This window comes from Alosa pseudoharengus, unplaced genomic scaffold (genome assembly GCF_046254945.1).
Source record: "Alosa pseudoharengus isolate Yale_2024_CS ecotype anadromous, Long Island Sound unplaced genomic scaffold, YU_APseudo_1.1 YU_APseudo_1.1_scf_4, whole genome shotgun sequence".
Classification (NCBI taxonomy): Eukaryota; Metazoa; Chordata; class Actinopteri; order Clupeiformes; family Clupeidae; genus Alosa; species Alosa pseudoharengus.
This window is the reverse complement of record NW_027468774.1, coordinates 37,176,927-37,189,426: the sequence shown is the minus strand read 5'-3', so window position 1 is coordinate 37,189,426 and position 12,500 is coordinate 37,176,927. Positions and strand designations below refer to the sequence as shown.

Genomic DNA, 12,500 nt, shown 5'->3' with positions numbered 1-12,500 from the left:
GGATGCAGCATCCCGCTATAGTGCCCACACTTCCTGCCTGTGTCCGGGTACAGCTGCTGGCTGGGGGGGGGTTAGCTTTAGCCAGTTAGCATCCACCACCTTTAAAATTGGCATCCCTCAAGTGCTCACTTCTACCCACATTTTCACAAACAAGCCAATTAGGTGCCACATTACTGGTGGACACAAAGGTATGTTGTCTGTTTGGATTGGTGGATGAGCTGGCAACTTCCTGCTGGGAGAATCAGCCATTCCGCTTGGATGACTTCATATGTGACCATCAGTAATGTGGCTCCTAATTGGCTTGTTTGTGAGAATGTGGGCAGAAGTGAGCATGTTGGACACCATTTTAAAGATGGAGTCAGCCCACTAAGTTCATTCTTAAATCACCCAGCCTAGCTTTTCTCCAGACCTGTGTAATACTCCATGGCTGTATGTTGCCACCGTCATTTAGGAGTCCATTAGGAAACACATATGGAAACACGCACACATCCAGAGAGAGAAACACTCCTAAATCTACCCCCCCTCAAAAAAAACAAAAAAAAACACATGCATACATACACGCATACGGAAAGAGAGATGTGACATGAGCATACGTAGGTACCTCCACATCTTGGCATACACACACAGAATAATCCACCCCATTGCATACACACACACACAGAAAGACACACACATACACACACTCCACGTCAGAGGCAGCGGAGATAATGGAGAAGTCGTCGTCGTCTCCTCTAGCTCCAACCCATTGGCAGCTCATTATCTTCCCTGCATGGACTCAGAGTCTTCAGAGCAGAGCGGTGCATTAACATAACACACTTCAGCAGTTAATCCCCCGCCCCCCCAACACACACACACACACACACACACACACACACACACACACTGCTCTCACTGGCTGTCGCAGCCGGCTTGCTCAGTGACGTAGAGGAATCTCGAAGCGTTGTGGAACGTCCGCCACGGAGATTGAGACGGAGACATGGAGCGGGAGGAGGATTTGCCTCTTAACTTAGCCAGCTGGATGAAGATGAGGATGGTGGTGGTGGTGGTGGTGGTGGTGGTGGTGGTGGTGTCAGAGGACAGGAAATGCAGGAAAAAGTGAAAGGAGAGATTTGCGTAATCATCCTAACAGAGGGAGAGAAAAAAACAACGAGAGGGATGATGTCACTCAGCAGGCCTGCACTGAGGAAAAGGAGGAGAGGTGGGGGATGAAAAGAGAAAGATAGAGAGAGAAGGGGAGGAAGAGAGGAAATGAAGAGAAAAAAGGAGGGCTGAAAAAAGGGATTGAGGGAGGAGTGAAAGACCGAGAGAGAGAGCAGGATAGAGGGGAGGATGGAGGGAGGAGTGAAAGAGAAAGGAAGAGAAAGAGGGAGGCATGGAGGGAGAGGGGGACTAATCAATGTCTGAGATTTGGGACGTGGGAGTGGTGCAGGCAGAGGCCCGCGGGGGGCCGGGGGTGCAGGAAGCTGGTGACTCATCTGGACCGCCCTGGCCAACACACACACACACACACACACACACATACACACACACACACACACGCACGCACATACACACACACACACGCACACATGCACATACACGCACGCACGCACGCACGCACGCACATACATACACACACACACGCACGCACATACACGCACGCACGCACGCATGCACATACATACACACACACACGCACGCACGTACGCACACACGCACATACACACATACACGCACGCACGCACATACACACACACACGCACGCACGCACATACACACATACACGCACGCACGCACATACACACACACACACACAGATGAAACTTATGTTAGTGCTCAGATTCAGACCTGAACACATTCTGAAAACCACTCTAAAGCACATACATGTAATCTCTGAAAAAAACATACACACACACACAGTGCTGACTGATGCTGACTGAATGATAATGACAGAGGCTGAAGCAAACCTGTGTGCATAAACACTCCACAGGACACATACACACACACACACATACACACACACACACACACACATACACAGCAGAATTCACATGCTCAAAATCACACACACACACACACACAGATGCTGACTGTGAAACAGACACATTTTCTCATAGTAGCACTGATACTTGGAACACGGTTGTGACCACAGCCTCCCATGGACTCTCAAAGGCCCCTCTTGCATATACAGACACACACACACACACACACACACACACACACACACACACACACACACACACACACACACACACACACACACACACACACACAGCTCTAATGCTCAGCCATGAGATGGCATCAATGCAGTGTCCCAACGAGTTGAAATGCCCTCATCTACTTACATACAGTACATCCACGCATGCATATATTAATGTACACGTGTACGTCCACAACAGCACACCTTACACGCATGTCTGTTCTCAAAATTGCATGCAGACATGCCACACACACACACACACACACACACACACACACACACACATACATACTGTATATATATATATATATATACATACTCACAGATAATCTCTTGTCCATTCTCCACTCATTTATTTATGCACACACACATACATGCATGCATGGTCCCTCATGTCTAAACACACACACACACACATACACACACTTTGGTATACTCCCATAAGAACCCCCCCTTCCTCTTCTTCACCAGCCTGCTCTTCCATACATGTAGGTCCCAGCTGGATGGTGCTTGGGTGGCTGCCCTAGCCAGCGCCGCTGAGGCTAAGTCCAGACTATGCCTCTAAGTAGTTTCTCGTGTGCTGGGAGGCCTCGGCAGGGGCCGCCTGGACCCCAGAGTCCAGCTCTGTGTGTGTGAGAGAGCTTTGAGGAGGAATGCCCATGCAGCTCTACCTCTGCTACTGCAGTCCTGCTGTCCTGTCTGTAGGGAGAAAACTGAGAGAGAGAGAGGGTGGGGGGGGGAGAAAGAGAGAGAGAGAGAGAGAGAGTCTCTTAGACTCACAGGCTCACATCCATTCTGCCACATACGCTTTCTTTCATCTCTCTCCCACTGTTTCTCGATCTATTTATTTCTCTTATCCTCTTTTTCTCTCTCTGTCTTGATTCCATCCTGTCTTTTTTACTTTGTGTTTTTCTTCTTTGTCTTTACATTCTTTCTCTCTATCACTCTGTTTTCCCTCTCACTTCTATACAGGTTCATTTCTCTCTCTCTCTCTCTCTTTCTCTCTCTCCCTCTCTCCCTGTGTCCCTTCAGCTGTTATCTCCTCCTCATCCCATCCTTGTCAAGCGCTCTTGCAGTCTGGGGCCTCTTCGTTTTGGAGGAGGCTTTATCTTGACAGGCATTTCTTTCAGACTAAAAAAAAAAAAGAACTTGATCACCTCCTGTGAAGTCCATTGCAGTGCTTTTCTCTTCTCTGTTTTTGTGTCAAACTGGTTTGATTTACATGTACTGTTGAAGTATTTAGCTCCACCAGGCCATTATGCAGCCCCCATAAATCTATTTTGTAGATGTTTATAATTTGTGACTTATTGTTATTTAACTGTAGCTAGCTGTACAGGCTACAAGTGAAGGAAGGATTTAGTCTCATAGGGTAAAACAGGCTACAGTTTGTGCACAAGGCAGCGCTATGGCTAAATGTTGATTTTAAAGGACATCCGGTAACACTTTACTTGACGGGTGAGTTCATAACACATTCATAGCAGCTGTCATAAACTGCACATAAAGCATTCATGACTGTTTCATGAGACATGACTCAACATTCATACCAAACCTTTCATGAATGTGGAAGACAGAACGACGAGAACTTGTCAAAATAAAAGTCCAAAGTCGCAAAGCAGCATTGCCGTTTTTGGTCCAAACCTCTTACCTGATCACATCACATCTGAGTCAATGGGCTACTCCAGTGCCAAAAAGACAGAACATGGCCAAGCAAATACTTTTTGCTTCATAAAAATGTATTTGTTTTATGATTTACCTTTGCAGATGATTTCTCATCTTTTGCTACTGGGAATGTCCAACTGTTCCAGGTTACACAAATATGGGTCAGCTGAATGTAGGCTAGTTTACCTCCCAGTGTTTGACAAGTTGTCATCGTTCTGTCTTCCACATTCATGAAAGGTTTGGTATGAATGTTGAGTCATGTCTCATGAAACAGTCATGAATGCTTTATGTGCAGTTTATGACAGCTGCTATGAATGTGTTATAAACTCACCCGTCAAGTAAAGTGTTACCGGACATCCAGTACTGCATAGGGTTACACACAGGAGGCCGTATGAACCAGTTTTAGTGTTTTCAAGAGCGCACAGCACCACATAGGACCCAATATATAAAGGCTCCACTGGGGCATTATACAGAGTCAAATACAGCGTCCATGGCCACAAAGGGTTAATGTCACAGGCTATGACACCACACAGGGTTTCCTCAGAACACCAGAAGGCTTTGTCATCGTTTAGATTTGTTGCGTTTGTCAGCCATATGTTTTAATGTTTCAGACAGAACTGCAGTGCCTGATTTGACAATCTCTCTCTCTCTCTCTCTCTCTCTGTGTGTGTGTCTCTCTCTCTCTCTCTCTCTCTCTCTCTCTCTCTGTCTCTCTCTCTCTCTCTCTCTCACACACACACACACTCTCTCAAACTCTCCCAAACCAACACACAGGTTTAAGATGCTCAGTCAGGAGGAAGGCGAGTACTTTAACGTGCCCGTCCCACCAGAGGGCGAAGAGGGCAATGAGGAACTCCGGGCGAAGTTTGAGGTAACCTATTGTACATCATACTGTGTGTGTGTGTGTGTGTGTGTGTTAGAGAAAAAGAGAAAGGGTATGAGTAGGGCTGTTTTGCTATGTACTGTATACACACATGTCTGTGTGTGTGTGTGTTAACAAGAATCAAGAAGCTCAACCACAGTGCTCTACAAGGCACCCCCCCCCCCAAATCTCTTTTGGATAGCTGTTGATAATAGAATGCGGCCTCCTCTTTTCATGAGCAGCCCCAAAACTATTACCCAGCCATCATGTTCACTCTGACACCCTGACACTCGTCACTCAGCCTCCAAATGTTCCAGCAAGGGAACAAATAATCACCAGTGTGTACACACACCCCCTCACTCTCTCCCTCTCACACACGCACACACACACACACACTCACACACTCACGCACACTCTTTCTCTCTCTTTCTTTCTTTCTTTCTTTCTTTCTTTCTTTCTTTCTTTCTTCTTTCTTTCTCTCCCTCTCTCTCTTACACACACACACACTCTTTCTCTCTCTTTCTCTCTTTCTTTCTTTCTTTCTTTCTCTCTCTCTCTCTCTCTCTTACTCACACACACACACACACACACCTAATGCTAATGGAGCTAATGGAGCGAGTGGCTGCCCCTCTGCAGCATCATCCTCGCTGGGTTTACCTGGGAATCGATTTGTGTGTTTCCCAGCATCCTCCCCTTCCTCCTCATCCTCCCCTTCCTCCTCATTCTCTCCTTTCCTCTCTCTGTCTATCTCTCAATACTCTTCTGCTCATTTTCTCTCTTCTGTTTCTCTATCTATCTATCTCTCAATACTCTTCTGCTCATTTTCTCTCTCCCTCCCTTACTCTATCTTTCTATCTCTCGATACTCTTCTGCTCATTTCTCTCTCCCTTCCTCTCTTTCCCTCTCTCCCTCGTAGTACAACTGCAGGGTTTTTCAGCGTCTGTTGTTTTCCGACACACAGACACTCAGTAGGTGCCTTGCTGGAAGCCGGTTATTTCCACTGGGAGTTGGTGTGTGATGTGTGTGTGTGCGCGAGAGACCAGGAGTGCGAGAGAAACTGACCATGAGGGTCTCTGCATTATTCACACACACACCACCCCCACCCTGCCGTCAACTCCAGCTGTGAAGATGAGCATGATGGTGTTATTTATGAGCTGCACCCCCCCCCCCCCCCCCACACACACACACACACACACACACACACACACACACAGAGACATACAGCACACTGTAATACACTGTCCGCCTAAGCATCTTCTCTTACACACAAATTGACACACAGAGACTCACATGCATGCTTATAGCTTAAAACTAGATATTTAGTCTCCCTCAACTTTCCAATTAGTAACTATCTACATACACCTACACCTACACAAATGCAGACTCACAAACAGGCTGACTAGGACACACACACACACAGACAGACAGACACACACACACAGACACACACACACACAGACACGCACATGTCCATTGTGTATGCCTGGTGAGGCGTGTGCCAGTGAACCTTTTGACTGTATTGTTGGGTTGCGTAACGCTGCACCTGAGATAGAGGCCCTCTGTGCCCACACAGTAATGCCATCCTTCCCCCATTCAAACGCTCCGTTCAGTGCTCCAGCGGCCACTTATGGACGCTGTTCTTCGCTCACGCCCACAGCTTCCTGCCCGACCATATATGGCCATGGCACTTCCTCCCTCTCTCTCTCTCTCTCTCTCTCTCCCCCTCTTTTTTTCTTTCTTTCTCTCTCTCTCTCTCTCTGTCTCTCATTAGTCCGTGTTGGTAGGGGGATGAGCATCAGGGCACCCATCGCTGCATGTTATTGGTACACTTAGGTTTGTCGCTCTCAGTCAGCGCGTCATGCGTGCCCATGGTGCTTTGGGGAGGCCATGGAGATGATGGTTGAATCTCGTGCACCCTGGCGATGATGGACACTTACTTTTGAAGGGCTCTCTCACGCATACCGAGACTTTTGGAAATGGACTGGCTCTTATAGCCCTTTTACTTATAAAAGTCCAGTTACTTTTCTTTTCCTGGGCCCTTGATATAGTGCTGCTGCAATAGAATACTGTTGGTAGACCAGTAGCATCAGACATGTTTGAAAGCCTCTGACATGGTCTGTAATCCAATGCCAGATGTTGGTCAAGTCTGTTTAGATAAGTATTTATACCAACGGGTATGAAATTATTGACCATATTGGCCACCATACATGTCATGCTGTAATGAGTCAATTCTAAACTGAATTGGAGAGGGAAGATCACTGCGCAGTGCAGTGATCTTGAGATTGTAGCGCGAGTATCTTTAAAATGGCCTCTGTGTGTCACGCTGCTTGTGGCGCTGTGATGCTAACATTAGGGAGAGCCGGTGCTGATTGTCTCATAAAGTTGTTTGCCTATCTTGGGGAGCTCAGAGCCGTTTTAGACGTGACTCAGACACTCTGGCTCTTTGTAGGTGACACCGCCATGCTCTGGGCTTCTGTTGCCGTGGCGATGCGCTCTGCCCTGGGAGCTTGGTGGGCGGGGTCAGGAGAAGGTCATGTGAGAGCCGGAGGGCCGAGGTGCTGCTCTACTCTGTGTGTGTGCGTGTGTGTATGTGAGTTAGTGTACGTGTGTGTGTGTGTGTGTGTGTGTGTGTGTGTGTGTGTGTGTGTATTAGGGTGTGTGTGCGTGCGTGCGTGTATGTGAGTTAGTGTACGTGTGTGTGTGTGCGTGCGCGCGCGTGTGTGTGTGTGTGTGTGTGTGTATTAGGGTGTGTGTGTGTGTGCGTGTGCGTGTGCGTGTGCGTGTGCGTGTGGGTGTGCGTGTGCGTGTGCCTGTGTGTGTGTGTGTGTGTATTAGGGTGTGTGTGTATTAGTGTGCGTGTGCGTGTGCGTGTGCGTGTGTGTGCAACTTGGGGTTTGTTTTTGCTTGTGCCTCCAGCTCATCTGGTGAGGCTAGGCCCTGCAAATGCTAAAAGTGAATCATGGCTTTAGTTCCTATGGAGCATACTGTATGTTATACATATGCTAATACATGCACTCTTTGTATTGTGTGTCCCTTCAGACCTAAGCATATTCTTAGTGAATAAACAAATGTTAAATGTCATATTTTGTGGGCAGTGGCATTTTAATGGTCCAGAACATACAGTCCAACTTAATAGATCATGACAGCTCAGAAAGGCTCCACATTCAACTTTCGGAATATTATATCGTATTGGCTAGTTGACGGTCATCGAAAGACCAGTGGGAGTTCAGGCCTTGGCTCCACCTAAACAAACCCACTCTGCACTTGTCTGGCATGCTGGTGTGTAGACCTGACCGTCCTGTCCTTCCCACCATTCTCATCGATCCTGGGACCACTGATGGACAGAGGCCTGTACTGAAAAAGCTGTCGAGCTGCAAATTATGCAATTCTTGAATCCTGGTCAAAGGCCTTTGTGATTTGACCCAGGAACACACTGCTGATGTTTATGTAAAGCACATTGAATGACTAGGTACTAAGTAGGCTACTTGCTTAGCTTGCTGGTATTACAGTGTCAGTCGAGTACAGATTATCAAAGGAATCCTGTCTCTCATTTAGACACAGTTTTCCTGAGAAGAGAGAGGAGAGGAGAGACAAGCCTGCGTCACTAGATGTGTTGCTCTGGTCAGGGTGGGACTAAAACATGTACCTGCTTTATTATGACCCTGCGTTATTATGGCCATTGTCATGTTGTTATGGTGACCGTTGCCCAGAAACAGGACATCTCTCTCCCTTGGTGTTTTCACTCTTTTTTTTCAGTCTGTGTGCTCACTTGCACTCTGTCTGTCTGGCGCCTCTAGCTCTGTCTGTGTTTAGCCACACAAGGCACACACACATACACGTGCACACAGATACAAACACACACACACACACACACATATACATCACAAACACGCACACAAACACACACACACACACACACACACACACAAACCCTCAGTCTAGGGCTAGTAAGGTGAAATGGGGCTGTGGATGGACCAGTGAACTGGAGAGCTGCTGATTGTGGGCTCCTCATGAGTGTATGCTCTCCCTAATGTGTCTCATCTCTTTGCCCAGTGACCACTCACCTTTCATTTGGCAGCAATTCCAACAGTCAAGAGGCATGCACTCTCGTTGTTACTGCGCCTCTACTGTGTGTTTGTGTTTGTGTGTTTGTGTCTGTGTGTGTGTGTGTGTGTGGTGTAAGGTCCATTGTATACTGTATGTGCATTCAAATGTGCATATTAGTGTGCCTTTTGAGTGTGCCTGTACGTCTGTGTGTGTGTGTGTGTGTGTGTGTGTGTGTGTGTGTGTGTGTCATAAGAGTGAGATTGTGTGTGTTTGCGCTATGAGGTACTGAAAGGGTGTGTGTATGAACTCTGGTGGCTGTGCGGGACTGAATGCGTATTTGTGTGTGTGTGTGTGTGAGAGTGCAGCCAAGCAGGCCGAAAGCAACGCCACGTCGCTCCCGGGAAATCTTCTGATATGAGGACTCGTCTGAACCTCCTCCCACTTTATTTACCCCTCTCTCTCCCCCTCTCTCCCTCCCTCTCTCCCCCTCTCTCCCTCTGTTTCACACTCTCTCTCTCTTTCTATCTCTAATGCAATCTCCCTCTCTTCCTCCCACCCTCTGTTTTCTTCTCTCACACACATACACTCTTTCTCGCACACTCTCGTTTTTCCGTCTCACTCGCTCCCTCTATCATGGCTCTCTCTCTCTCTCTCTCTCTCTCTCACACACACACACACACACACACACACACACACACACACACACACACACACACACACAGAGAGAGCTAATATTAATGTGGAGTGTAGCCCGTATGAAAAGTGAGGAGTGTGCGTTTATGCCTTGCTTGCTCAGACGGTAGTGGTGTTTTAGCGTACATGCTGAAATACAAGCAGATAGCGACATGCTTGCAAAGGCTGAGGAAATTATTAATGTTGGCCTCAGTGGAGGCCAGTTGTATGCACATACATTCATCCATCCATGCATGCGTGCACTGGCATGCACTTGCAGGCATTCACACACACACACACACACGCGCACACACACACACAAATAATAGGTCTTTGCATGGGCTGTGTGTGTGTGTGTGTGTGTGTGTGTATGTGTGTGTGTGTGTGTGTGCTGTTGAAGCCTCCCAGACTGCTGTGAAACTAATCAGAGCCTAAGAGGCACACTAGCATACACACACATACAACCTCACATACCCTCACACACTCATACTCCCTCTTTCTTTCTCTCTCTCTCTCTCTCACACACTCTCTCTCTCTCTCTCTCACACACACACACACACACACTCTCTCTTTCTCATCCACTTGCTCACCCACTCACTCACAAATACGATCGATCTGCACAAAGCACCTGAGGTGGGGGGGTGGTGGGGTACTGGGAGACATTTACGTGCGTGCCTGCGTGCGTGCGTGCGTGCGTGTGTGTGTGTGTTTGTGCTTGTGTGTTTGAGCGAGAAAGTGTGTTTGTGTTTGTGTGTGTGTCTGGGTGTGTGCAAGGCTTTAGAGAGTGCTTTGTATGTGTGGACCTGTGTGTGAGGCATGCAGCAAGCAGAATGTGGCAGAACTCATTCGGTCCTTATTATGGCCCAGGCCTGTCTCTGTTGTAGCAACACGTCGAGGTCTGAGTGTCTATTTGCATGGAACAGCCTCAGATGGTATTCCCTGGAGGCTTTCTCTGTGTCTTTTGCCTGTGTGTGTGTGTGTGTGTGTGTGTGTGTGTGTGTGTGTGTGTGTGTGTGTCTCTGGGGGTATAAGCTGAGATTGACCTTGAATTGGGACTCTCTGTGTGTTTGAGTTTCAGTGTGTATGAGAGAGTGAGAGGTGAGAGAAAAATAAAGAGAAGGAGAGAGACAGAGTGTGTGTGTGTGTGTGTGTGTGTGTGTGTTGTGTGTGAGGTGTTGGCCGTCCAGCCTGCTGGTCTGCTGAGAGCCCAGTCTGTTCGCTACAGAACTGCGGGGAGCAGGTTAATGGAATTCCATGCTAGACTGAGCCCTGTGCCTGCCTCACAATATGGCCGCCGCAGTTTGGAAATTAAAATTGAATGTACTTCAAAAATCTGAACGAGAACGATAGAACAAGGAGAGAGAGAGACAGAGGGTGAGAGAGGGCGAGAGAGAGCAGAGAAGAACGAATGAGAAGGTGACTCATGTTAAAGGAGAGGTGTGTGTGTGTGTGTGTGTGTGTGTGTGTGTGTGTGTGTGTGTGTGTGTGTGTGTGTGTGTGTGTGTGTGTGTGTGTGTGTGTGTGTGTGTGTGTGTGTGTGTGTGTGTGCGCGCACTGGGTGAACTGAGGGGTTTCCCTACTTGTGCTTACAGTCTGTAGAGATTCACTCTCACACTTTCTACCTTGCGGTGTGTGTGTGTCTGTCTGTTTGACTTTGGAGTCTAATTTGATCTTAAATGACCTTATCTATCAATTGTTCATTTAATGGATTTAGGATGGTGTGATTAGTGTATGCACATTATCTGTAATAGAGTCTGTGTGCTTCTCTATGGCCAGATTTGTGTGTGTGTGTGTGTGTGTGTGTGTGTGTGTGTGTGTGTGTGTGTAGTGTTGGAGCTCTGTGACATGAATAGAGAGTTCGCTACCATTTGCTCCCTTGTGAATAAACACTGCCAATGTTGTTGCCAATCAGGTTAATATGTGTGGCTCTTGATGCAAGCTCACACACACACACACACACACACACACACACACACACACACACACACACACACACACACAGCACACAGGACTGTTTGGCAGCTCTTAGCTTGCCAGCTTGTGCTCTTGAAACTTCCTGCCATCAAGTCATGGCATATCCAAACAGTTTGTGAACAAACATACATACGCACATATGCACACACACACACACACACACACACACACACACACACACACACACACACACACACACACACACACACACACACACACACACACACACACACACACACACACACACACACACACACACACACACACACACACACACACACACACACACACACTCACCTCCTTACCTCCTTCACTTTAACACTGTACTCAGAAGACTCATAAGTGTTTCTGTGTGAATGGGGGGAGGTACATTTTGATGTTGTGTGTGTTAGACTTAAAGCAATAACATGGTGTATGGTTTACTTTTGTCTTTTAAGAGGATTAATGTGTTTGTGTGTGTGTGTGTGTGTGTGTGTGTGTGTGTGTGTGTGTGTGTGTGTGTGTGTGTGTGTGTGTGTGTATGTGTGTATGTGTGTGTGTATGTGTGTGTGTGTGTGTGTGTTTGGCTTCCATAGAGGGCCAAAGTGGGACCAGGAACCAAGAAAGAAATCAACCCTAATGCCATCTCCAAATTCGACAGCAATGGCAACCGCGACCGCATGAAGCTCTCCGATTTCAACTTCCTCATGGTGCTCGGCAAAGGCAGCTTTGGGAAGGTAATGCCTCTCCTCCCACCCCCTCTCTCTCTCCCCCTCTCTTCCTCTCTCTCCCTCTCTTTCACTCTCTCCCTTCCTCTTTCTCTCTGTATTATTCTCCCTCTATCTCTCTCTCTCTCCCTCTCTCTCCCCCTCTCTTTCACTCTGTCCATCCTTCTCTTTCACTCTCTCCCTCCCTCTCTCTGTATTATTCTCCCTCTATCTCTCTCTCTCCCCCTCTCTCTCTCTCTCCCCCTCTCTCCCTCTCTTTCACTCTCTCCCTTCCTCTCTGTATTATTCTTCCTCTATCTCTCTCTCCCTCCTCCCTCTCTCCTGTTTCAGTCACTCTTGTTTTGCACATGCACCCCTTTCTCCCCCTTCTCTCTTTCATGCTGTCTCATTTTCATTCGCT

General features: G+C 47.6%; 1 protein-coding gene across 1 annotated transcript in view; it reads left to right on the top strand.

Moving 5' to 3' along the window:
* The window catches only part of LOC143102518 (protein kinase C beta type), a 132,085-nt gene that overhangs the window by 70,899 nt on the left and 48,686 nt on the right, over positions 1–12,500 (top strand). The window contains exons 8-9 of the mRNA XM_076266146.1: positions 4,613–4,709; positions 11,969–12,109. Of these exons, the coding sequence (XP_076122261.1) occupies positions 4,613–4,709; positions 11,969–12,109 (238 nt within the window). The remainder of the gene's footprint in view (positions 1–4,612; positions 4,710–11,968; positions 12,110–12,500) is intronic.